The 26,726-nt window shown below is 41.3% G+C and overlaps 2 protein-coding genes across 3 annotated transcripts in view; one reads left to right on the plus strand and one right to left on the minus strand.

Annotated features, from left to right (window-relative positions):
• The first annotated feature begins 6 nt into the window (after window positions 1-6).
• Window positions 7-6,813, plus strand: tex47 (testis expressed 47). 2 transcript variants are annotated; one of them, XM_026178025.2, is made up of 8 exons: window positions 7-2,294; window positions 3,559-3,631; window positions 4,698-4,801; window positions 4,887-4,951; window positions 5,680-5,755; window positions 5,953-6,087; window positions 6,175-6,322; window positions 6,485-6,813. In XM_026178025.2, exons 1-8 carry the CDS (start codon window positions 2,187-2,189, stop codon window positions 6,520-6,522), a joined length of 747 nt encoding a protein of 248 aa, XP_026033810.1. In that variant the 5' UTR covers window positions 7-2,186; the 3' UTR covers window positions 6,523-6,813. The 2 variants fall into 2 exon arrangements, with proteins under 2 accessions (XP_026033810.1, XP_080161119.1); XM_080304993.1 differs by lacking the exon at window positions 7-2,294 and adding an exon at window positions 3,229-3,384.
• Window positions 6,814-7,647: 834 nt separating this feature from the next.
• The window catches only part of LOC113028053 (rho GTPase-activating protein 44-like), a 44,432-nt gene continuing 25,353 nt past the window's right edge, over window positions 7,648-26,726 (minus strand). The window contains exons 17-23 of the mRNA XM_080304990.1: window positions 22,786-22,803; window positions 20,461-20,652; window positions 19,924-19,980; window positions 19,175-19,708; window positions 17,672-17,787; window positions 16,328-16,711; window positions 7,648-14,304 (exon numbers count right to left, since the gene is read on the minus strand). Of these exons, the coding sequence (XP_080161116.1) occupies window positions 14,147-14,304; window positions 16,328-16,711; window positions 17,672-17,787; window positions 19,175-19,708; window positions 19,924-19,980; window positions 20,461-20,652; window positions 22,786-22,803 (1,459 nt within the window). The 3' untranslated portion in view covers window positions 7,648-14,146. The remainder of the gene's footprint in view (window positions 14,305-16,327; window positions 16,712-17,671; window positions 17,788-19,174; window positions 19,709-19,923; window positions 19,981-20,460; window positions 20,653-22,785; window positions 22,804-26,726) is intronic.

Below are 26,726 nucleotides of genomic sequence, written 5' to 3' on the forward strand. Positions count from 1 at the left end.
AATAATAATAATAATAATAATAATAAATATTATTTTGTCTGAGGTGAAAGATCCTCATAGTCAGTGAATAATGAGTAGATCAGCTCAGATGATAAAATTAAATATTTAATTTCTAATACAGTAAAGAGCTGTGTGTTTTGGTTGGCTGGTGTTTATATAAAGAAAAGAAAATGCAATAAAAAATAAAAAGTAAAATTATGGTTAGGAGTGGATTTCATCAACTCGTGCCTTTTTTGCTCGCGAGCTTCACTGCTGCTCACGAACTGCGCATAACACTCAGTTAATGTTAAATTATCATCACCTGGCGGCAGTGGGCTAGAACAGCAGTCTGTGTAGCCTTTGAATTGTGCCTGAAGTCATCTAAAAATTAATGCGTGCATATAATTAAGTATGCTTTTCTTTAGAGATATAAGTTCACCTCCTACATCGTTCCCTCGCTCACCTGGAGACCGCTGGAAGCACTGTGAGAATCATGTTCTTTGATTTCTCCAGTGCCTTCAACACCATTCTTCCCTCGGTTCTAAAGGACAAGCTGGTGAACTCTGGAGTGGACCATCACCTCACTACCTGGATCCTGGACTACCTCACCGACCGACCACAGTATGTGAGGACTCAGGGCTGTGTGTCGGACAGGGTCGTCTGCAGTACGGGGGCCCCACAGGGAACGGTTCTGGCTCCGTTCCTCTTCACCATCTACACTGCAGACTTCTCCCACAATTCCACCCAGTGCTTCCTGCAGAAGTTCTCTGATGATTCTGCAATAGTCGGCCTCATCACTGATGGGGACGACAAGGAGTACAGAGGTCTGACCCAAGACTTTGTGGACTGGTGCCAGCTGAACTACCTCCAGATCAACGCCAGTAAAACCAAGGAACTGGTGGTAGACTTCCGCAGGCACAAGCATATTCTATTTTTATCTTATTGTATATTTATTTTATTTTATTCTACTGTATATAGTATTTTATTTTATTCTATTCTGTACAGTTGTGTACTGTATTTATTCTTATTGTATTCTAATTTTTGCCTCATAACTTTTGCACTGTCCACTTCCTGCTGTGACAAAACAAATTTCCCACGTGTGGGACTAATAAAGGTTATCTTATCTTATCTTATCTTATCTTAAGTTATGTTGTAGGAATAACTTGGGGGCCCATGACCCTCTTACGGGACACGCCCATCTGGGACTTTACACCAGTTGCACCTAAGAACTGAAGAAGCTTCTGGGATGAGAGATGAAACGTCTTCAAGAAACTTAAAGAAGTGCAGACGCTTTTCTTTCCAAGCTCCTTAGTCTAATAGTTTACCGATTAAAATGAGAGAGAAGAAAATAACTTACAGATGCTAAATTACAACACAGTTCCTCAAAATTATTGCATGAATCAACGTTTTGATTCTGCAAGGTTTTTTTTGTTTTTTTGTATTTTATTATTTTTTTTTTTTACAAATAAATTAGTTATTCATTGTACTAAAACATTTTGAGATAAAGAAATAACAAATAAGAGCTGTTGAATGTAAAATCCTAAAATAACAGCTTTTTAAATGTACACACATCTAAACGCTGGAAACTATGGTGGAGGGTAGCTCACAGACTCAGCTCTGCTGTCAAAAGGAAGCTTACAGGAAATAACAGCTTAATGTCTGCAGAGTCCACACGTTAGTTTGTTACACTGAGACATTTGAATGTTTTCTGGCATTTGCCTTATTTTAGTAAAACATTTTTATTTAGTTTTATTTAGCTTTAATTCACATGTTGAGCTATTTTTGTACGATTTTTAAAATATTTTGCTCACATTTTCACTTGTTTTATTAATTTTCTTTATTATTTTATTCTTTTTATTCTACCCATGTATATTTTCATTTATGTTTATGCTTATTTAAAACATTGCATGTTAATTAATGTGAGCACTTAAACATAAGCAACATTTTAACTTTTTATTTTATTTTGTCGACATTTTTGTTTACATCCGTTTCCTTCAGTTTTTTGTTGTTGTTTCTTTCTTTTTCAAATTCAGGGTCATATTTTGGCTGCTCTAACGGGAAGCTTGGGACAAATAAAGTGTATTAATAAGCGAACAGACTCTAGTAATTAATGACTACGTATGTACTGACGTCAAACGTATGCTGTAGGAGCGTGTTGCGATGGTAACGGACAACACACCGTACAAGAGCCGCTAAACAGGGTCGAGATGACCATGTCGCAGCTGGATGTCGACGGTTTTCCAATTTCGTGGAAAGATCCACAGGATGCAGACACAGTATCCATGTTTGATGTGATTTACGGCAAAGTGAGAGAGGTTTGTGTTTTTAACGGACACGTGGGTGATGTGTGAGTGAAAATGAAGCTGAAAGACCCCAAAACATAAGCAGCAGTATATATACACGCGTTGTGTTATGAAATGTCATTTAAATGACATCACACAGATGAGTGAAGAGTTAGCTGGACAAGATTTAGGATCGAAAACGAAAACAAAGATTTAAATAAAGACATTTTACTATTTCAGGAAAAATATGATCTAATGGCAGCAACAGGTCTCAAAAAGGGAAGGGGGAAAACAAAAGACTGGACAAGTAAATGGGACTAAAAAGAAACAGCTGGAGGAACATTTTACAAGTAATTAGGTTCATCAGTAACGTTATTGGGTATAAAAAGAGCAACTCCGAGAGGCACAGGCTCTCAGAAGTAAAGGTGGGCAGAAAACTACATCTACAAATTGTGGAACAGTTATAGAATATTCTTCCTCAGTGATGGAGTCAAAATGAAAGAGTAAGTTACAAGGAAAGAGTATGAATATCTCATCATCTACAAATAATACCATCAAAGAAATCTCTGTGCATGAGGGACAAGGCTGAAAATCAACTTTAGCACCAAGGGAAATGGCAGCTTGCACATCTGGAAAAGCAGTGCTGGAATACGTATACAGGTTTTAGTGCAACATTTACACCCATTCAGAATATTGCAGTATGACAATGCATCATCAGCATCATCATAGTATAGACAGTAAGAGTGTGTGTGCAAATCACCATGTAGACACCTGCCATCCCTACATGCACTGTCCTTCTTCCTGTTGGGGTTGAAGCACCCTGATTATGAGGCTGTGGTGCTCTGCGATTGGCTGCTGTGTTAATCGCACCAGTGTGTTTTGCAGCAGGCTTTGTTTAATAGGACCTGCAGAACAATAGGTTTCTAGGATATGCGCTTTTATAAACAGCAGCTCGCTTAGCCCTCACTCAGTCAGTGCTTCAATCGGACGGCGAAAGAAGTCAGACGGAGATTAAAGCAAAGAGATGGAGAAAAAGGGTTTTGAGGAAAAGGAGGAGGAAGAAACTAGGACTAGTTTATTTCACCACTTAGTGACACGGAGGAAGAATCTGGGGGATGATGTGGTTTGTATTTAGCTTAATATGGAAAGGAGCTCAGGTTGTAAATATTGGCACACGGCCTTAAATTTTAAATGCGCACCTGACAATGATCCTCCTTTTGTGCCTGGATTGCATGTCAGAGCTTATTCTGTTGTCACTCTGCAGGCTTTCTAAGTCCCCCCCACCTTCTCCCCACAGAAGATCATCCTGCAGCGGCTGATAATGATTTCTCGGCTCCCCCACGACCTTGCTGATAGGACAGACCTGGGAGGTCAGCCAGCAATTACCTTAGAGCTACAGAGACTGAGGGACTAATCACCTGATGCCAACTGAACCCAGTTTTTCTTTAGGGGAATGATCCTGTTATACTGGCAGGACAAATTAATACTCCTACTTAATTTGCTGCCCTGAAATACCGAGGCTTCTTGTTGAATCTTAACAAAAGCAGTGAAAGACTGTCTCGCTTCCTGTGTTTGGTGCTTTTCTAGCTTTCACACCTCCATGTGTGAGTGAGTCTGCAGGCCTTACCTGTAAAAAAGAAATAAATTCTTTGACTAAAGTTAGAATAGAAAGCCCACAGAAGCCCCCAGGAAAAGCTGTGCCTGTGTGTCGAAAACAGAAGGAAGCCTGAATACAGAGTTTTTAAAAACTGTGATACTTAAAAAAAAAATAAGGTCTTCATTTTTTAAATGATTTTCCAGTAATGAAACAAATAAATTATAGCAAATAAGATTCTTTTTGAAAATTATTTTTTTTAAATTAACCTCTTAACCCTCACCAGAAGTGTGTGCTATGAAACAAGATGAATGGGTTTGTTGGATTTGTTATGTTGCGATTAAAGTCAGACTTCTGTGCCGTGAAGGTGGCTCTCTTATTTACCTGGCTAGATCACCATGGCAACTGATTCTGAACACATAATTTGGTTCAGAGCAGGTCGTGTTCAGAGTTTAAAATAATCTGAAAGCGCCATATTTTCTACTACACTTCTGGAATCGCAGCTAAGAGAACACAGATAAGAAGTTTAATTAGTCTGTCTGATGGATATTTATCTGAGAGAATATTAATCAGTAAAATCAATTTCACTTTGATTTGGCCAAAGACTCACTCCAGATCAAAGGGACTTCTTGAATCTCTGTTCAGTGGCCTAAAAACTGAAGAAATATGCCATGTTCGGTCTTATGCTTAGCTAGTAGTTGTGGCTCGTTTGTAAAAGGCTGAATATAATACACAATTCTGCAATTATTAGGTCTTGAAAAGACTTTAAAGGCATTCATTTTGCTTTTTAAAATGATGAACACTAAAACAAGAGGGTTTTGTCTTCTGTTGTTTCCACGCAGCTCATTATGAAAATCTCAACTTTCAGCTGAACAAACAGTACATATGGGATCACATAACAGGCCTGCTGCTGATTTATCCATCCTACCTGCTGCACATCATTGAAGTAAGTTCTCCTGCACAGAAACAACAAATGTATGGCTGAAGTTTGTGAAAGTGTGTGCTCAAAGTTTGCTGTGCCTCTCTTCCAGTCGTCCAGGGATATTCTGACTTCTGTTTTGAGAGACGTCAAAGTCATGCAACAACAGCCACACCGGTAATCTTTCTCATACTGCGGGTGACTTCTATATATATATTATACGCTGAGATACGGTGCATCCCATTTCACTCATATTTATTGCTTGTCTGCTGTCTGTTAAGAAATTCATGCCACAGAGCCCACAGAGAGGGCAAATATAATCCCGTGGTTGCCTTGCATCAGTTCAGATTCACAAAAGCTTATGATGATGTCTGAGCAGTCGACTCCTTGCAGTGTGTTTTAGCATAAAGACGCAAAGCTGTTGCATCTCTGCTGCCGTCATCTCGCTCAGAGTGTCTGACCATTCCATACTTTTGTGCTTCCTACTGTTCTAACATGTCAAAACTAAGCTTTTGGTATGAAAAACAGCATTTGAACCTTAACTATCATAAATACATGTCTGGCATCTGTAATAATTCAAGCTGCATGGCAATTAGTAAAAAAAAAATTAGAAAGTTCTGGACTGAAATGATGAGGCGCTGTTGCCTCGCTCCAGAACGGCCACCACATTGACACATCTTTCCAGTCAACAGCAGTGGACCATTGTGGCATTTTTGTGTATATTTCTATGAAGCAGCTCTAGCTGGTCGGCTGTTGCCAGTGTGGCAAACCCCCACAGTGCTTTTGTTGCTTTAGACCAACAGCTGCTCGTTCTGGCTGCAGGCAAATAAATATTTAAGCTTTCACACACAACCTGCTGTTGTGTGTTGTGTGAGCCATAATAATTATTAGCACATCCTTTTTAGCACCTTGCTGGAAGTAAAGATTGTGTTTTTGGATCACAACCCTCAAAGAAGGCTGTTCCAGCAGTGGAGCTACAAGGTTAGCTGTCTTTTATCTTTGCACTTGATTGCTTGAAGTACTTTAATGCATGAGAGGATTATGAGAATACAAACGTTTTAGTACATAAATGAGACATAATAAATACCTTCAGTTGTAGCCAATCTCATGTTTTTAAAGTTCAAGACATTGGATTCTCTGATTGTCTCCTGTGTGTATGTATTGCTGTGTGACTGAAGGTGCTGGGTGCAGATCAGGTGATCAGGGATCCCGCAGTTAAGGTACTGGAGGATGAAGATGTCAGCATAGAGACCCTTGTATGCAGCGTCCTGTCAACGCTGCAAAATCTGAGCAAAAAGCTTGAAAAATCTAAGGTGTGTTTCTTTGCAGATGATCTTTTTCCGTTTTGAAAACCAAAACTTTCTCAGAGTTTTTCTATGACTTCATGATTGCAATCTAAGGCTCTTCCTGGGTCAGTGTTGGATGAGACACCGCAGCTGATCGTCCATCAGAAAATTCTGGAAAGGCTTTTGGGTCGAGAGGAACTCCTGAGCCTGCAGCAGTACCTAGATATGTACAAATCCACCTTAAACATCAGTATTGAGTTTGGTAAGTGACAGCTTCCAGTTGGTGTAAAGATTTATAAGAACATTTCCAATATGAAAATATTGGAACTTAGTAAATACGCACTGATCCTTGTGTTGGATCAGATACATATGAATGGAGATATGATACATACGTAACTCTGTCAATTTTCTGATGGTTTAACAGGACAGCTGAATCCAAGAAACCTTTTCTCCGCTGTTTAACCCCTGAACAAAATGTCAAAGGCCAACTGTTTCCTGACTGACTGTTTCCCTGTAGTGATTTTGGTTCCTACACTGAAAATATTTGCTGCACTTACTGTTCACTTATTCTAGTGATACTTGTGGTCGTCAGACATCCTCTGCCTTTCCTGTCTTTTATGATAAATAGTACGTGTCCAAAAGATCCATTCACTCTTTGCTTCCCCTTTATTGTCTGTGTACCTAGCCATGTATTGCAATCTAATAGTGTGGCATTGTTTTCCCATTCTAAAATAAAGACATATTCAAAAAATACATCACTTATGTCTTCCAACAGGTTTTTGTATTATAACAAGTCACATGCAAATTGTCATCTGTCACAGTACAGTGGTCCACTACATCCTCAGTTAATAAATGCCAATAAATGAATAAATGCTAGCATTCTGCTACTGCTAACACATACTTGTGCTCAGTTAAAGATTTATAAGGGCACTTCCTTGAATCTGGATTAGTTAAAACAGATTAGAAGCTTTCATGTGTGTATAAGAAGCTGGTGGTTATGCAGGTTAACAAGGACAGTTAAGGCTTGATTATTTTCCTGCTGCTGTGTCTGCCTTGGTTTGAATGACATTGTGAAACTGATCATATGGGTTCGTCTGGACTTCTATGTGCCGCCCATCAGAGAATTTACTTTAAAACACAGCAGCTGCAGGTGGTGGAGTTCATGCTCGGCTGTGGTGTCTGCAGCTGTCCACGTTCCTTAAATCAAAATGACAGATGCTGTAAAGAGGCTCCTGATGCTGTGGTGTCCCGAACACTCACAGGAAGCTGTTTTACTACAGTCAAAGGGGTCTTCATGTTTTGTCTTGAGCTCTTCTAATAAAAACATGAAGAAAAAGTTTACCTACAAAGTTTTCAGTTTTTGTTCTATAGTTCAGTATCTTACAGGCTCCCTAAAACCGAACATCGGTGAGCGGAAGTGATATTAGAAGTTCTCTGAAATACCCCGTGAGGATTTAAATGTCCTTTTTCACTGTTGTACTTGCTGGAAATATTTTTTGCACTCCTGATATTCCAGAAGCCTTTCTGTCATCAGTTACACCGATTTAAATGACATTTATTTGGAACAAAAAGCACAGAACATCCGAGTAATATAAAAAAAAACATTTTTAATAGTTTCAACATTCGGATGAGGATTAATTTAATTTTTTTCTCATTTTATCTTACACTGTGTTCCACTTGGTGACTGAGAGAAAGCAAGTCCAAGAAAAGGCATTTCATCTGTACTCCAAACTTTAAAGAGTCCACAGCATCACTACAGTTTGACACAAAGAACTTTTTAAAAAAAGATTCCTTGATCGATCACGTTTTCCCTTTTTGTTTTGGCCCCCGTTACTTGGAACTTAAAGTTATGCAAAGAAAAGGATGAATGGAGATGGCTGCATGCACCACAGTGTAATCTACAGACTGCGCGGGTCCACGTGACCCTACACGTCACAGTTTTTTTCTCATTTGTAGTTGATTTTAGCAGATGTTCAGTCCTCTGAAAGTGAATTATTCTGTCTTATCCTCCATGTTGTTTCGTTGTTGGTCTGTTTGGAGTCTGATGTGCTTTTCTTGATTTGCTATAGATAAAACCGGTGGAACATATGAGGATACGTGGTGAAAGCAAACAGGAAATCATGAATGATTTAAATAAACTCTTAGCAGAACTGACGGGGGAGCTTGACTCAAAAAGGTCAAAGGGCAGCACTGAATTTTCTTCTTTTCTTGCAAAGGTCGATCTATTCACTTATAAAAAATAAATACAAGCACATTTAAATAGGACCAAAGATGAGACGCATTTCATAGGCATGGTTAAAAAGCATGCTTCCGACTTCCACACAGCACAATGTCGATATTTGATACCCCTGCACACTCTTACTCTTGAAACTATGTCACAACACACACAATCCGCCTTTATCACAACCTATGTGGTGGACATTGTCTATCAGTACATTCCACCGATGTAAAAAAAGGCCTTTGAAGTTTAGTGCTCAAAGGGCATGCTTGCAAAAGCTGCAATACTGAAAACTGTCTCTGGAATCTCTTGCCGGCTGTCTTTGCTCGACTGGGTTATTGTTAATAAAGTCGTGTTTGACGTGTTCTGTATGTACAGGCTTTGATCTGAGACCCTTTAGTACAAAAACGAAGAGCAGCACATTGTAACACAGAAACAAAGACAGGACAGACCATTCACCTCAGCACAGCCTAACTGCAACAGCAAATTTGAAAAAGAAACTTTTTTCTAAATATTAAATTTATATTGTAAAACCATGCTGCATTGATTCAAAATCAGCATTTCTTTTATGGCAAAAAATAAGAAGTTGGTAGATTCAAAGATCATTTGAGTACCAGGAAATAATCTGAAACTGTTTTTATCAGTAATTAAATGGATTTTCCAAACATAACAGAGAAATCTGCTCAGATTTGACAACTTTTCTTGGTGCTAAGTGATAGAAAGCTTTCTTTTTCTACAGTTTTTGGAGGAAGCTTAATTTATAGTCCTGTGCTGAATCTGCCTATGCTAAAAAAAAAAAATCAAGGCCCTGAAAATTTAAAATCCGGGCCACACATTTAAACAGGTTCTTAATGTTCGGCCTGGCCAGTGTTCTTTGTGGTCTGCACAGCAACAAGCGTCCCATCAAAATGACATAGACAGGCAGACATCCACAGCACCTGCAAGCTAACAAGCTAGCCAACGAGGAAAGCAAGAAAGGGCTCGGTCTCGTAGTAATAGAGCTGCTTCATTCACTGTTATGTGCATCCAGAAAGGCTCGGCTATGGTACAGGGAAACAACACGATCAAAGATCATGATCAATCTACGTCTCATGACGGCTTTATGTCCACAAAGTGAGGAGGCTATATGAGTGATGCATTATTAATTAAAACTACAAATTAAAAATGTCTGGATCCTCGTGTGATTTCTCTTTCCTATCATGGTCCTTTAGTGACTCCCACGCCATAATGAGTGGCGTGGTTTTACAATCATACTTGTGCGCTGTTGTGTCTGCAGTGCTCTGCTGTGTTGGACTTGGAGCTGATAAATGCGGAACAACGGGAAAGAGAGAAAAACACCACACGATTACGGTGGTAAATCAGACCCAGCGTTGCTTAATCTTACTGCTCTCATCAGCGTTGGTTCAGACTAGATCTCAGGACCAGTCACTATGAGATCACAGTGGAGCATTTAGTATCTTGACAGCCAGACATTCCTCTGAGGTGGTGGAGGAAAGCGAAAACACAGGTAAATAGAGAGCAAATAGATAAAAAGGAGCCAGAAACACCTGCCCAGCTGAATGGCAATGTGGCTCCGCAGCTACTGGATGTGTAAAAACCAACTGTTTAAAATGTCCTTGTTGGAATTACAGTCGTAATATAAAAAAAATAAACATGAATGGAGTCATTTCCCCAATATTCAATTCTATTAACTGTCAAAATGAGTTGTTTTTCAGTGTTACATTAACACTGGGTAATGAATTAGCACTGTGAGCACACTAAATGCAACTAGAGCCTATTACACGTTGGTTCACAGAGGCATTATCCTTGTAATAATCAATATACATTTTTGAGCATATTACCGCCACTGTAGGCTGCGTTGCCACAGCAGCAAGGTGGATGCCAGACTATGCCAGAGGATATAGGGTCTCTACAGGTTAATGCAGCACTATAAATTAAGCTTTAGTCAGATAAAAGAAGCATCTTGATGGTTTGGATGACCTCTGGTATTTCTTTTTTGTACCAATTTAAAATTTCCTGCTTGTAAAAAAATCTGTTCTATGCAAACTGTTGTTTAACGTCTGTTTTCTCTTAAACATATAACCTCTGTTGCATTGCTGTCTGGTTCTGCTGTCTAAAAGACAGTAATGCAGCAGTTTTCATGCAGAGTCTGTTTAAACCTTTCAAACTGTGATCGATGTGTCACTGCAATTGCAGCACCCCACAGACACTTATTTTTATTTCTAAAGAACACACAATCACATTTCCACGAATCTCAAATATACCAGGAAATGTGCTCAAAGCTGCACGAGACGTCTTGAATTTTCACGTAGCTGCAGTGATGTGTTGTTGTTTTTTTGTTGTCTAAAATCAAATCTAAAAGTTCAAGAGGTTCATTCTGAGGTCAGAAACTGCAAAACAAGCACTAGATTTGACCTTTCAGTCTGCTGTACCATGTTAGGCTTGTGCTAGTTCCAGCAACATTATAATATTATACATATAGTATGGATGTTCATCATCATTTATCCTTTTCAATACAGTATTTGTATATATCTATATATTTATATATATATATGAATTTCTCCCTTCAGTATATACAGAACAAACTGTATAGAGGCTTCGGTATTTACAAGAGTCCTGTGAGTGATATCGCGCTTTAAAGAAAGACACAGGTAGAGCAGCACAGTGACTTTGAGGCCATGTGTAGTGGATGTTTTCAGGACAAAAGGAAAGTCGTATAAATCTGGATAGGTCACAACAAAAACCCACCGCAAGGCAAATAGCAAACTACTGCTGTCGTACACAAACCTTGTTACTCCAGTTTAACTGATTTTCAAGTTTCCTCTTAAACTGAACCTGCGATTCCTGAAAAGGTTTTGATGCGGCAGCAGAGCAATTCTGGTCCCACGTTTGAATACTTGAAAAAAAATTCCTCGGATTCATGTGCAGCGGAAACGACCACAGCTCCTCATACCTAGTAAAAAGTATTCAGAAATATATCTGTATAAATACTCTCATCAAAATAAACACATATACACACATATCTTTGCACTTGCCTCTGGTTCACTAAAATAGACCAAAAATATCAGCATCATCAGGCAGGGTTCCTATAAACTGTAATGTGAATGTGGCTGAAAATGACAGAAAAACTGTGCTTATTTATAAGAGACCAAGCACCTTTTTTCTGAAAGTGTCTCTAGACTGTTTTCTGGCTTTGCTACGATATGATAGGATGTTAAATGTGTCAGGGCTGTTGCTCTTTCCCAAGAATGGTTCAATATGTCAATACAAGTTTGCACTGTATGAATCCTGGAGTGTGATACAGCAGGTTCATAATCTCTAGAATCTTTGTTTTTTAGCATCTTTCCACCTGTTGTTTGCGTTCTGTGTCAGTCTTACTGGTTTCATCAGTGTTGTTTCAAACAACATCTGCTAAGCTAACAGGAAACACAAAGTTAGCAGCTGGCCGGTGCATTTAATGGAGTGTTGGGCACCTAAAGAGCCAGATATGTCTCTCTCATCAAGTGGTGGAGACCAAAAACTGAGCTAAAAAGAGAAAAAGTATAAAGAAAAGCAGATGAATTGAATGATATTGCTTGCTAAGGGTGTACGGCAATCACACATGCCTAAATATGACTGCCTAGCAACCACTGATCGCTAAGGAAAAAGTTATATTGGCCGAATCGTTGGAGGTGAGTGACGGGTGAAATTGGTCACAAAGAGGGTGTTGCACCAAGAACCTCTGATCTAAATTATTATTGCATGGCACAAGCATGCAATTGGGTTTCAGAGTGCAGTGAAGCACATGCTACTTCCTATGTGGAAAGGAAACTAAGACTGTTCACCATCAAAGTAAAAGTCGTGCCTTACAACTGCATCCAACACCTTTCAAAACATGAAACTTTTTTACTTCAACTGTTTTTAAGGCGAATGATCTCCATTTCCACTTTGCATCCCACTTTCCACAGTTTCATTACTGCTCAGCAACTGTGGCAATCTGCAAGCAACCAAAGCAATCACAAGGTGGTCTTTGGTGCATTACCGTATACCGCTTTCTGACCAATTTCACCTAGAGACTGCCAGCAATTTCTAGCAACCATTTGGCAACCAGTTGGGGAATACAAATTTTCCCTAGTGACCGGTGGGTACCATGGGATCACTGACAGGTCTTTAGGCCTGTGCGACTGGGACCTTAATCTACAGAGTCAGGATGAGGAGGTTAACCATTTAGGAGTTCAGAGTAGATCTGCCAACTCAGGTGGTTTGATTATGATGCCTCCTAAGTGAAGTGTTGTCGGCATGTCTTACTGGGAGGCGACCTTAGCCCAAAGCCAGCAGACGCTATTCAGATTTGAGCTCTCGGCTGGCTGCAGAATTCCCCGGTTTCCCACCAGAAAACCTGGAAATTGGGAGATCTGGGCATCTCTGCCTACCATGGCCTGAACCCAGGTAGGCAGCAGAGAAATAATGGATGGGTGGATAGCAGGTCCAAAAGTGATACAATATAAATTAATTAGGTTTGCCAAATTATTTAGCATAGTGTTTGAGGACAAGCATCGAATCGCTATCGAGCTAATGCGCTGACCAACAGTTAGTGGGAACAGCACAGCAATGAGCCCAGCAAAAGTAAAGAGAGGACAACTACCTGCCAGCAAACTGCCAAGTAAACAATGCAAAATGTTTAATATTTAATAGGTTTCTGTCTAATGTCTCGTGACAAAGGAAACACACAAGAAAACCCCACAGGGCACCCCACCCACAGAGCTGGCCATTCAGAGCCTCCGCTACTGCTATGTGGATGAAGTTTATTTTATTTTTAAAAAATAAACGATGTGGTTATGCACTCCAGGCTTCACAGTTACAAACTTGTACATCCTTGAAACTGAAATGACGCCTAACTCGACAAAGAAAAATGAAAGATCTCATTCGGCTTTGCGTCCTGCCAAAAAATATTTCTGAGTAAACACAATTGAGTTTTTCATTTTTCATACTGGTGGACGTTTCATAAACTACAGCATGTATCTCATATACTTTATAGCTCCCTGACAGCATCAACTATATAGCTCTCCCATGGATACAAAATATGATCTGGGTTAGATTGTTAATCGTATCATACACTCTGAAAATGTACAGTATAAACAATAAATATCCAGTGACTGATATCCTGACTGAATGCCTTGTTATAAAGAGAAAGGAGTGATTGGGCGTTTAACCGCTTCCCAACCTGCTTAGTTAACTTCTAAACATCTAAAACATTCATTCCTGTTTTTGCTCCACGACACCGACAGTGCAACATCATATAATACAATTACCACTTCACTTAACACGTCACACACGCTCAAGTGGGACTGAAATTCGGGGGCCAGAGGCGTTTCAAGCCAAGAGGAGATGAACGGTGAGAGAAGGAAGTTAACAGGACAGATATACAGCACTGTGTTAGTTTGTTCTGAAATTCACTCATGAAAAGCAGCAGCAGCAGCAGCAAAGAGCACTCATCCTCCCAGCAGCCTGTTTCCAGTCTCGTGTGAGTGAGGTTAAAGGCAATATTGCAAGTGAATCAAATAAGGCAGAAAGAAAAAGAAAACATTAAGTTAAATTAAAAAAAACAAACATCCAGCCAATGCAAAATGTCAAATCTTCCCCTGACAACACTGTCGCCAAAACCGTGTGTATGTGTGTTCACCAGATTTTTTTGTTTTACTGTATAGAAGTGCTTTTTTCTTTTGTACGCGCTGGCCCCTCTGGATCGAGCACAGGTGAGGCGTGATGAGGAGGTCCAGAGGTGGCCGCTGAGGCCGAAGTTAATGCAGCTGGAGAGGTGAAAGGTCAATGAATGATCGAGACGGCACAGCAGTAGCTTGACGGAGAGGGTGGGGGAACTCGGTGGCGTCATAGCACTGTGCTCTCAGACTCTTCCTCCGAGTCCTCTTTGCTGTTGGCCGACTCCAGCTGTGCCACTGAGTTCCTGAAGGGGGAGATGTGGGTCAAGTCAAAAATACTGTCCAGTTCCATGTTAATGACGGGGATGTCCAAGTTGCAGAGGGAATCTGGCAGAGCAGAGAGAACAAGCAGAGGATAAGCAGACAGATAAAAACCGTGCAAACAGAGAAAAAGATCCTTCCAGATGTGATTCATCAGCGCTGAATGATGTCACACACAGCAGACGTCCAAACCAAGGTTGGAAGCGTGAAGAAATAAATTAAAAATGCATGACAGGGATTCACAGTGTAAAAAGTGTATGTGTCTGTTGAACATCACCATTCCCTAATGGTGGGCAGGGGTGTCAAACATGAGGCCCAGGGGCCAGAATTGGCCCAGAGAAGACTCCAATCTGGCCCGTTGGATGACTTTGAAAAATGTGAGAGCTTGTGTCTGTGTGGAGCTAGCTCTGTGTAGAGGGGACAATGACACAACAAACACTAACTATCGATAAAGTTAGATCATTTTGACCAAACTAGCATTTTATGCAACACAATTAAGATTTCCTGTCACTGAAGGCTATTTGTCAAAATCAAAATCCTGCTGATGTACCACATGGACTTAATATATGCAGGCAAAACAAAATCCAAACAATATCTGTGCAGTTTACAAGCTCTTTTTATCCACTGCAAGCAAGCAGGCAACAAAGGGTCATGGCTTCTGAGGCAAGGCAAGTTCAGCGTACCCAGGATCTCTTTCTGTTATCTGGATTCACCCTAACGTCAACAATCAGGCTAAACCCCGGCATGCATCAGTCTAACTATGAGAATCTGACCAGACACTTTTATCAGTAAGACTGGAAAACAATTGCTAAAAAAACAAGGTTTAGTCTATATTAACCCACAAAAGAAAACTAAAAACTCAGACTGTAAGGCTGACAGTAAAAATTTGATGGTTTACAATCAAGAGGCTCAAGGAAACATGATGCTATTTTACAGAGAACTGATTGGTCAGTAGGTGGTGACTTCATAACTGTTAATGTCTAATTTTAAACATTTTCTGCTTCGATCCAGGTTAAGTCTACGCCATGTTACCATGGTAATATACCTAGTAAAGGCAAACAACCTACATAATACTGAAAACCCCAGGTTAGACCTGAAGTTACCTGGATAAGCTGAGCTCTCCCTTCATATATTACAGACCTTTGGTGCTTGTGCTTACCTACCTATATAGAAATTTGGCTAGTATGCCATGCAGTACATGTGTACTTATATAATATATTACTATAATATTGACAGTGAAGACATCTAGTGTACAACATGTGATGGAAAACTGGTGCAGACAGGAAGTGCGCTGACTGAGGGGCAGAGGTGGAGTCGGTGGGAAGCGTGAGGGGTGTGTGGGTGGGGTGACAGATGAAGCCAGGGAGAGGAGGGGCAGCTGGAGCAGGGCATTATGGGTGGGAATCCTAAGCGCAGGAGAGGTTGGGATCGGTGGACAGTTCGGTATGCACGCCCATGTAAGCCATGCATCAGTCTCAGCCACCATGCAAAGGCCAACAAAATGAGTAAAAGGTGGACTGAACACAGCGCCTGTATGGTCATATGAGTGAGGCTGCCGTAGAGCAGCGGATAATCTTAAACCTGCATCTACTGGCAGCTTCACTGTGTTGTGAGCATGTCAGCGGGCGGCTCCATGTTTGGGGTTTGAGGGTACCGAAGAGGAGGGGAAGGGAGGCTTTAGCACAGAAACTCCTGCTTACCCTAAAAGTCCCTCTCACACACAGAATCACACTGAACCTCTCGCCTCATACCGCTGCAGGTGAGACGATAAGAGGGGAAGAAATTACATGAAAATCATGATTAGAACCTGCAGGTGATGGAGAGGCAAACAAATGCATAATACACGACTCCTCTCCTGATGGAGAAAGACACCAAAGGATAGTCTGCTGTTATCCTACATCTATCATTATTGCCAATAAATGTCATGAATAGACCAAAAACAGTGCATATACATCCAAGTACATGAACTTAAATAATAAGAATTCATAATATTTGTCAAACTATGGCATATTATTTATCAAATCTACATATAGCAAAAAGAATTACGAACACAAAGTGCTTTAAAAAAAACGGTCAAGTTTAGCATTACCAGTGGACATGCTTTCCCCAGGAGAAAGGCCGTCCAGGAGCCCAGATGAGTGCTCCAGAGGCTGGGGACTAGTGCCAGGTGTGGATGGAGGCTGAGGAGGAGGCAGGCTGGGTCTCTGCCGGGGCGGCTTGGGGGTCGGTCTGGCCTTGGTGAGAGTCCCAGCCAACGAGGGCGGAGAGGACAGAGACGGGGTGGTGACCATCTGCAACTGACCCGGGGAGCTGATGGTGGCATATCCCTGCGGGTAGCTGAAGCCATATGGGGAGGGGGTGCTGGGAGGAGTGGGAGACAGGCTGACTGGAGACGGTTGACCTGTGGACTGGTCGGACATGGCTCCCGTTGGGCAGTAAGGGCCTTTAGGCGGGATCGGAGCCAGCTTCTTTGCTGTAGAGAGACCACCAAGAAAGAACACAAGATGATCGGGGTCTGCAATATTTCCAAAATAAAAGGCATTTAGGAGTCTGCTAGCATGTCTGTTTGTCAAATTAAAAGTGTTCAATTTTTATAGAAATCTGCGGTGATGCTTTAAAGTACCAGATTTTCAACATAAAAGAAAAAAAAAACTTTGACATGCCCATTTTTCCAAAGTAAAAGAAATTTGCTTTAATTTGCTAGATCTTCAATATAAAAGCTGACAGTTATAAAAAAAAAGTTACCATGATAACAAATGTCTCTATATTTCTGAAATAAAAGCAACCAGTGTTCTTTAAGAATAAACAAATGTTTTGACATGCTATTTCAAAGTAAAAATCACTTTTTAGTCATCAAAGTTTAAGTGTAAAAGAGATGCTTGTCTCGTCTTCAGTCTAATAAACTCTGAAGTTCCCCAGACAAATTTACCCATCAAATTGCTCATTAATTATAATATCTGCCTTAATTAAACCCTTCAATCATACAGCATCAAGTCAAGTTTATTTCTTCAAACTAAACATCGCCCTCTTATCCTTCGAGTCTGAGGATATTTTAGCAGATAAAACTCTACTGCAGCCGTCAGTCAGTTATTATGTGGTTTTCCAAGGACCTTTTCCCCTCTTTTGTGCAGCAACCAGAGTGGAAACAATGAATGAAAACACACTTTTGCAGATTTACATCCTCTCCACACGAGAGGTTCCACTGTAACTTAAAATGACCTCATTCACAGCACTGACTAATAGATTAGACAGATTCTATTAGAGCCTGAGAGACAGCTAAATGAACACAGCGTGCTGCATCTTTTTTTGCTGTCACAGTACTGGGCAAGGTGCAGAGTTTTTAAATCCCCAAAAGTAATTACTTTTACTATTTTTACCATGTTTTTGAGACAAGCTGAGATCCCTGTCATACACGCCCAGTTAGTTGTATTACCTCTCCTCAAGGTGTGTGGACTGTGGTCAGAGAGCTGCGACTGTCCACTAGAGGTCACTGCTCCCTGGAGCCCCTTCTGTCCAATCACTGGAGACAGCTCCTTGTTCTTCAGAGTACTGAGGAGAGAGTGAAGGACAAAACACACAAACACACACATTATGATATACTTTCTTCTGTAATTTACTAACCCTGCCTCCATAAATCTCTTTGTTTTATAAAAAAAAAGGAAAATATATGAGAGCAGCCATAATTCCCGGTGACCACTGTTGCAGATGGACATGTAGCTTATACAGTTGAGCAAAAAAAGAAGGAAAGAAAATTCAAACATATCCTGACAGCTTAATACATTTTCCTTACTCCTACAGCACAGTGTAGCCAGAATGCCAATGGGAAGAAGGTCTTAAGGTCAAAACATAACCAGTTTACTCTCTGATCGACTGACTCTCCTCAGCTACGCCTCAACACACTCTCACTCTTCAGCAAACGAGACATGGAAGGCGACTGAAGCAGCCAGCATTCAAAGGGAAGCTATTATGCTGATACGATATCTGGATTTTCATATTAAACATGGCTGAAGTTTCAAATTAATGAGGTCAGCATATGTAAAAGTAATATCTGTGATACTACTACTACTTACCTTCTGCCCTATTTCAGCCAGTTTTTCCTGCTCTTAGCTCTGAATGATGTCAGAGAGAGTGGACAGACCACCTGCTGTTCATATCTGTTTATAAGCGGCAGAAGATAGCAATGTTTTCTGATATTTACTAAGATGTATTTGACTGTTCAACACCTCCAAACATCTCTTACAGGACTGTGACCTCATCTTTTTTTAAAGGACGCTTTATGAGACTGTGGTTGTCTTTGGTTTTGTCTGACATGTGGTAGTTAGCAGTGTGTACTTCCTCCCTCTTTTAATGGTTGCTGGTAATCAGCTTGTAGATGGGTAATGCAACCTTACATAAGGGGAAACTATTTATTCTCTATCAGTGCAAATATGTATAAAAAAAGCAAAATAGGTCCCCTTTAAACTCATATGAACATGTTGCTGTAAACCAAAGTAGATGTTTTTTGGGGTTTCCTTAAATATCAAACAGTGCTGTTTTGCTCCTGCATACATCATTGCCTTCGCATTCAAAATCTCACTGACTCATTAACGCTGACTTTTATAATCATTGACTGAAAGCTTTGGATTTCCTTTGTTGCCTGGCAACAGGCTCCTGAATACCCTGCTCACATGGAAAGTTATGGATTGCATACATGGCAGCAAAATTAAAGATGGATGTGATAATGGAATCCTTAAAGCGCTTTGATTTCTATAAGTGACAGCTGCAAACCAAGCGAGTTAATAGGACACAGAGTAGGGTGGCACTGAAGGGAGTTTCTTTTTTTCTTTTTTTTAAAAAATCACCCCTCTCTTGTGCTTCCTTGTCCCTGCGGGGGCCTCTCCTTATTTGTGTGTGATTTGTGTTAGTGGGAGCGGGTTGAGCAGGGCTCTGTATTTACCTCGTCAGCTTGGCTCCTCTCTCCCGGCTACAGGCACAGGCTGCCCATGGAGGTGGAGCAGGGAGAGGGGTGCTGGGGGTTTTCGGGGAGCCAAGGAAGAGATCGTGACGAGTGAGAACGAGCGGGGGTTTGATGTAAAGGGAGGAGCCATTCGTTTCGGACGGGGGCCCATGCGGAGCAATAGACGGGGAGGCCGGTTTGGGCAGATGCAGGGAGTTAGGTTTGGGGTTGGAGTTGACGTCAAGCTGCTGAGGGGACGGGCACAGGGAGTGAGGGAGCGGGGGCGGGCTGTACCCAGTGCGGCGGGGTGGAGGGGACGGGCCAGGGGGCACAGATTCGGGGCTGGGGGCAACGGGACGCATACCCGGAGGTGTTCGGGTGCGGAAATGGTGGTGAGGGAGCGAGTAGGAAGAGCAAGAGGAGGAGGAAGAGGAGGAAGAAGAGGAAGAGGGGTAAGGGGGAGGCGGCCTCTCCTCCTCTGGGGAGGGGTAGGCGTAACAGGAGTCCGACCAATTGGAGGATGCATCGTCTGAACTGCAATGATAGAAATATCAGTGATTCAAGCGGATGAATTCATTAGTTCTAGGACGAGGGATGTGTGGATTTGAAACTTTACGTTTGGTCCATAACGAGGGAAAAATCAGGGGAAAAATCAGGTGAGGAGTAATTGTTGTTGGGACAGTGAAGTGAAGGCTCCAGGAGGGGAAGAGCACAAAGAAAACAAAATAATAAAACAGAAAATCAGCCACCTCATCCATTGCAGGCTCCTGCGACAATGGACCGTTATGCTGCTAATGATGCTCGGACTGATGGCAAAAGAAAAATAGAGATGTGATCCATGCACATGCAGCAATAAATAGTTTTCTACTGAACTGTGGATGAACCTTTCAACACATTTTGGTTAAACCCAGCCCTAAGTAGAAGTGAAATCTTCACATGATATGCAGTATCACCACTCAGGCAGAAAATTAACTCCACGCGTGACTCAGGAAATTCAGGGGGTGAGGAGATGTTGAAATGAAAAGAAGTTCTAAATGACATGCCTCATCAGGGTGGGTTCACACAGAGGTGAGGATGAACGACAGACAAGAAAACAAGGGGTGGAGGTGGGGTGGGTGGGGGTTGGAAGGGGCAGACAGCGCAGTTCGGGTGTCATTTGCAGGGCGCGGCAGCAGACGCGGTGACGAGCGAGCAGCGGCAGCAGGTGTGTGTGCGGGCGTGGAGCAGGAGTAAAGGAGGGGTGGGGAGGTGAAACAGGAGGACGGGTGGGGCCACAACTGCCTTACCTGGCTCGGTCGCTGCTAGTGGGAGGAGGGGTGGGGGAGGGGGAGGCTGAGAATTCCCCAGGCTGCTCGGGGATGAGCGCGTCAATGGGTGGGGTGGGGGGGTGCACACTCGGTGGCGTGGACAAGGATTTACGCGTAGACGACGATCCCCTGCGCGACACCCAAGAAGTGTCCATCACCCTGACACCCATGCTGCAGTGGGACAGAGATGCACAGCCAATCAAGTCAAAGGGCGTGTTTGTCTGTGTGTAGTTCAGGGGTCAGGTTTCCACACCCAAAACACATCATCCGGGGGGTAAAAGGGATCGGCTTTCCTGTCTCTCATTTATATCAGTGCATTTAAAAAAGGCCGACCCCAGACGAGCAGGTAGGGTCGCTCAGCTTCACTCACACGATTCCCAGCATGCAACAACACACATTCTCCTGCAACATGATGGAAAATAACTAATATATATTTTAAATAACTCAACAAACAAAAATTAGTTTGGATGAAACAGGATGTGCGTTTCCGTCCTTTTCATTTTAAGTGCAAATCAGCAGAATTAATTGATGGCTGCATGCAAGTGGAAACGTCCAGGACTAAGGAAATGAGGCCAGAGCAGGACTTCGCGAAGCAGTGTGTGACATCACAGTTGCTACATCCATCTTTTCCACTGTCTCCTGATGAGAACGGTATGTTGTTTCAGGGCTTCAACTTATATATAATTCAGACGGCTGGTGCTAATCCAGTGAATTTTGCAGGGTTTTTAATGCATTTATCCCACTGTGGGCTTGATTCTGCTAACTGAAGAAAACAGTCATTGTCAAACTAATTAATTACACATGTACTTTCCTGTGTCATTAAAACAGAATTGATCGATCTCATATAGGTCTCTTGGCTGTCTAGAGTTTGAGGAAGATCGATGCCACACTTAAGGTTTGTCAATTCTTCTTAGGGTTTGAGGTAGTTTAACTTAATATGGCACAAAGTCTGTTGAAACAGCAGGCCCAAGGTAACTAAATCTACCCACCACTCCCTTCTTAGCTGCTCTTCTTCTGTATAAAACCAAATGTGGTTTTATGTATTTTATATCTAAGGTGACCCTTGCCTGGAAACAAATGCCTATAGAAAAAAAAAAGAAAAAAATGTAATTGAATTCAAAAAATGAAAGAAATCTACACAAGCCAAGCCAATACAAACAAACAAAATAAATAAATAAAAATAAAAAGATGGATATGAAAAGATATGAAAGTGAAGCCAATGCATCAGACCTGCATTCTTTCAAATGGCCAGCAGGAGGCAACTCTTCTGGATCCAAACAGAAGTCAGATTCTATAAAAGTAAAACCTTTCCTCGCAAGTTTATGCTTTGAATCACTTTGTTTCTTAGCAAATACAGCATTATGTTGTAAATGTTGGCCCTATTTAAAGTAAACTAGAGGAAAACCTTGGTACATTACCTACTGTACTACGTGTGATGTCAAGGTGGCTACTTTAAAGTCAATAACTGTCTCAAGTTGGATACTTTGTCTATACACTTACCATAAGCACACAAGTATACTACTACTAGTGTAGTAGTAGTGTTGTCTTAAATCAAACACAAAAGTAAACTTTTCAGGGCGATGCTGCAGGTCATAAATCACTAAACCTCCTGAGTTTTCCTTTGTTTAAAAGAAGTATCCTCTAATGAGTCTAAAATGCGTTTTGGACAAATGAATATTAGAAAGAAAAATTCCATCACATGTAGACAGCTGACTCCGGCTGATGGAGCAGAGCTGTGCTGGAGGGCTGATCTAATTCGAAAAGCTTTTTATTTAATTACTGAAAGGCTGCACACTGTATAGATGGTTGACCACAAGCAGCAGACATCCCCCTACACAATCTGCACTTAGACAATAACACAGATAATGCAAGGTCAGTAAAAAGTATAGTGTTTTACCCCAGCTAAACTAACTGGCTTCCATTTCAAACAGATTACCACAAAAACCCCTCAATTAGTACGATAAGACAAAAACAGTAACTGTAACTATGCAGTCAGGTGAGATAAGCAACAAGAGACTATTGTATCCACAGGCTGAACGAGTCAGTTCAGTATCAGAAACTGCAAAGATGCCTCTTACTTATGTAAACAGAGAGAAACAGGCCTGTTTATTCATGTCCCCCCACTCTGCTGAGACACTGAACTACAGGAGTCCAAATATATAATTTCACACACACCCCTATGAAGCAATACACACTCAGACACATGACAAATGAGAGACAGCTCCTTTCAACGTGCAGCTGAGACGAACAGATGATGAACAGAGTGACATGAGGATGAGTGGAGGAAAAGGAGCTATACCGTACCTTTGTATCTTCCTAATGCTGCAGTGTTAAAACAGAGACAAGCACAGTGAGGACACGAGCAGAGACCACGAAAGACTCGTACGCTTGGACTCGATAATAGCATTGTTATCAAAGAAGTGAAACAGGATAACGCTTTAAGAGAGGAGAACAGTGAAATATTGAGGCCATGTCGAAAACTAAGGAGGAATTTAGCTATAATCAGGTCAATGTTTCCCTGCTGGATACAGTAAAATCCCCCAAAACATGCGAGAGGTTTCCTGCAGCTGCAGTGAGTCTTTAGTAAGTGTGGTTTCTCTGCAGTGGTAGAAACACAAAGTAAAAATGACTGGCACTTTGTCTTGACATTCCTTTTTGTTGGTCTCTGATTGAGCAATAACAAGCATTTCTACTGATATTACCAAGCGTGTACACACAGCCTGGGAAGAAACAGGTTTTATGAAGGATCTTTCAGTGAGTTTTGCACAGACTTTCACTCCCAGTCACAACCAGCAGTGATTTAGTGTAGTTCACGATAAAGGACGTGTTTCAACAGGCAGCATTTCTGAACTCTCAACATCTGTTTTCTATAGAAATCCAGCCTATAGTCAGACCCTTTGGCAAGTCTTTGAATATCAATTCTTTCATCAAAATCAAGAAGTGAACAAGATTTATATTACCAACATTAAATATAAGGGTGGCAGAGAAAACCTTACCAAAGATGGTTTTGTAACCCATAGCAATGATTTGCTATAGGTTACAGAGATTCTAATGAGGCATCAGTCTTTCTTATCGGTTTACACGAAATACAGATGTTATTTTGAGATTTTTGTAACAGTTTTCCTAAAAATGAACAACTTTCCCAAAAGATCCCAACAAGTCATCAAACATCAGTAGGGGTTAAAGTGGGATTTGGCAGGTGGAGGAGTCCTAAGATCTGCTGTAATAGGGCAGCAGGAGACTTAAAAAGGCATAAAATCTCTATGGATTTAACCAGCTTCGTCATACATTATATATAAGCAGATGTTAGAAGAGCCATCATGGCTGCTCTCCAACCCCTGGCCAGTATGAAGCCAGTATAAAGGTGGAATGTGGAAATGTTGCTAAAGAGCATCACCAGCTTAAAGGACTTCAAGTAGTTCTTCTGGGAGCAAATCCTGCAACTTTGCAGATAGCATGAAGTACCTCTATTTAGACCTCAGGAGAGTGAATGAGTCCTAAAACCTGGAATGAGTTAGCATTTTGCACTTCAAGTTCCCTGAACTCGCAGGCAGTGGGTTCTAAAAATGTTCATTTTTTTTAATGCTTTAATACATTCTGTAGTAGTTTTTGTAGCTCTGAACATGTTTTTGTTCTATTGCAAAAGATTACGTAGTAAATACCTGACTCATGAAATTTGAAGCTTTTACTTCAGGAGATAAACGGCTAAACAAGCAAAATTAACATTCAGGATAATTGCGGTGCACATAGAAGCTTAGTGGTGGTGATTTAGCATTAGTGTTGCACTTCTTGTGATTGATTCAGTGATTGAGTGCTATCAATCAGGTTGTGTTGTGTAACAAAACATAAGTATCATAAGTCTAACTAGTCTAATGGAAGCCCCACCCACCTGCTGTTCAGACCTTCTGTTTGTGTGGCTCAGCCAATCAGAAGAAAATGGGTGGAGCTCAAACTGTGAGTTTCAGACAGAGGATGAAGAGAAGGGCTGTAGCAAGGCTGAGGTAAGACATACTAGGATTGTTTTGAACTGTGAATCATGCAAAGCTACTCCAGGAGAATCCAAAAATAAGATTACAGGGCTGGAAATGGCCGTAATAAGTGCCCTTTAAACTTACACTTTTAACATTAAGTGAATATAATGATTGTTGCTTTTTAATCCAAGCTGGGATCTAATCTGTGCTATCAGTGTCAAAGAAGAAGAAGAATGTTGGGCTATTTGTCTAATCATCACCTGCTCTCCCAGAGTTGCAGAGAAGTGCCGCAAGTTTAGTATCTAAATATTAATTAACTTATTAGACTGACATAAATTAAGTAAGAAATTAAAGAGGACTCATGTAAAAGCAGACTTTCTTTTGGTGGAGCAACAGCCTTTGGTTCTAAGGACTGTTTCTACTGAAAGTTGAGCTCTATTGATCCGACCCACACAGTCCAGGTTTAATTAGTCGGGCTACTTGTGGCCCCTGGGCTGCAGAGCTCAGGCTCCCCCCAGGCCCTGATAAGACCATGGGTGTATTAAAGCATTAGAGAAAGACACTCAGATTCAGACAGTGAAAGAGAAAGAAAGCGACTGACTGGTTTTCAGCTAATCCCTCTTCACAGTTTGAGGATTGTCGGATTGCTCATTTCACAGACTAAATGTCAGCTCACCCTCAGTCTTTTTCTTTCTCACTTCCAGATGTCTCAGTGAGCTGCAGAGAAAAGTTATGAGGGCAGGTCCTGTAGATAAAGAGTGAAACTGTATCGTTTTCTGTCCACCTCAGAGTGAAACTGAGCTTCTCACTGAGGTCACTTCTCACGGCAAACTTGTGTAATCGTTGGGGAATTTTCCTTCTCTTACTTCACACGTCCAACCCTGTCAGGAAGCAGTCGTGTGGAAAGTTTATGAGCCTCAATGTGGCCTTGTGTAGAAAAAATGTCTCTAGCTGTCAGTCAGCTGGATGACAGTGTACGCAGAGAAGACTGCTAATTAATTCAGAGACAGGTTTAAACAGGTGGAATCAGTGGAAGTTTTAGACGAGAAAGTTTTATTTAGGGAGTCAGTCTGTGCACATATAAACCGTTTATATTTGCATATTAAATTCATGCTGCAACAGACACCCACCAGCCACTTTATCAGGCACACCTGTTTAACTGCTCATTAATGCAAATTATCTCATCAGCCAATCATATGGCAGTAACTCAATCTATGCAGACATGGTCAAGATAATCTGCTGAAGTTCAAACCAAGTATCAAGAAGAAAGAACAAAATTGTGACTGGCTGACAGAGAAGCTGGTCAGAGTATTTCAGAAACTGATGATCTTCTGGGATTTTTCCACACAACCATCTCTGGGATTTACAGAAAAAGACCAAAGACAAAAAATATCCAGTGAGCGGCAGTTCTCTGGGCAAAAATGCCTCGTTGATGCAAGAGGTCAGAGGAAATCGGCTAAGTTAGCCTGAGCTTATAGAGAGGCAACCATGAGAGACACAGAAGAACATCTCTGAACTCACAAAAGGTCAAAGCAGACTGACTCTAGCAGCAGACCACACCAAGAACAGGAAACTGAGGCTACAATTTACATCAGCTCATCAAAATTGGCCAATAGAAGAGCAGAAAGATGTGGTCTGGTCTGAAAAGTCTTGATTTCTGTTGCAACTTTGCAGTAAACAGCACAAAAGTATGGCTCCATCCTGCAGGTCAGGCTGCTGGTGGTGTAATAGCGTGGGGATATTTTATTGGCACACTTTAATTCCCTTAGGACCAATGGAGTGTCATTTAAACGCCACATCATACCTGAGTATTGTTAATGATCATGTCCATCCCTTAATAATAGATGTCAGGTCACAAAGCTCAAATAATCTCAAACTGGTTTCTTGAACATGACAGTGAGTTGATTGTACTTAAATGGCCTCCACAGTCACCAGATCTCAATCCAGTAGAGGACCTTTGGTGTGCGGTGGAACGGGAGATTCACATATTGGATCAGCAGGAACTGTGTGACTCTATCACGTCAGTATGGACCAAAATCTGAGGAATGGTTCCAGCACTTGGCTAAATCTATGCCTTTAAAAATGAAGACAGTGTTGCAAGAAAAAACAGGGTCCAACCGAGTAGTAGCAAGGTGTACTTAATAATGTGGCTGGTGAGTGTATATTCTGTACTAACCTACACTTTCATAACTTGCCCAAGCCAATCTTTCCAGATCTGCAGTGACTAAAAGTACACTGTAACCCTTCTCTCGCTTGTTTCTAAGATTATGTGCA

Source organism: Astatotilapia calliptera, chromosome 8, assembly GCF_964374335.1.
Source record: "Astatotilapia calliptera chromosome 8, fAstCal68.1, whole genome shotgun sequence".
In the NCBI taxonomy this organism is placed as follows: domain Eukaryota; kingdom Metazoa; phylum Chordata; class Actinopteri; order Cichliformes; family Cichlidae; genus Astatotilapia; species Astatotilapia calliptera.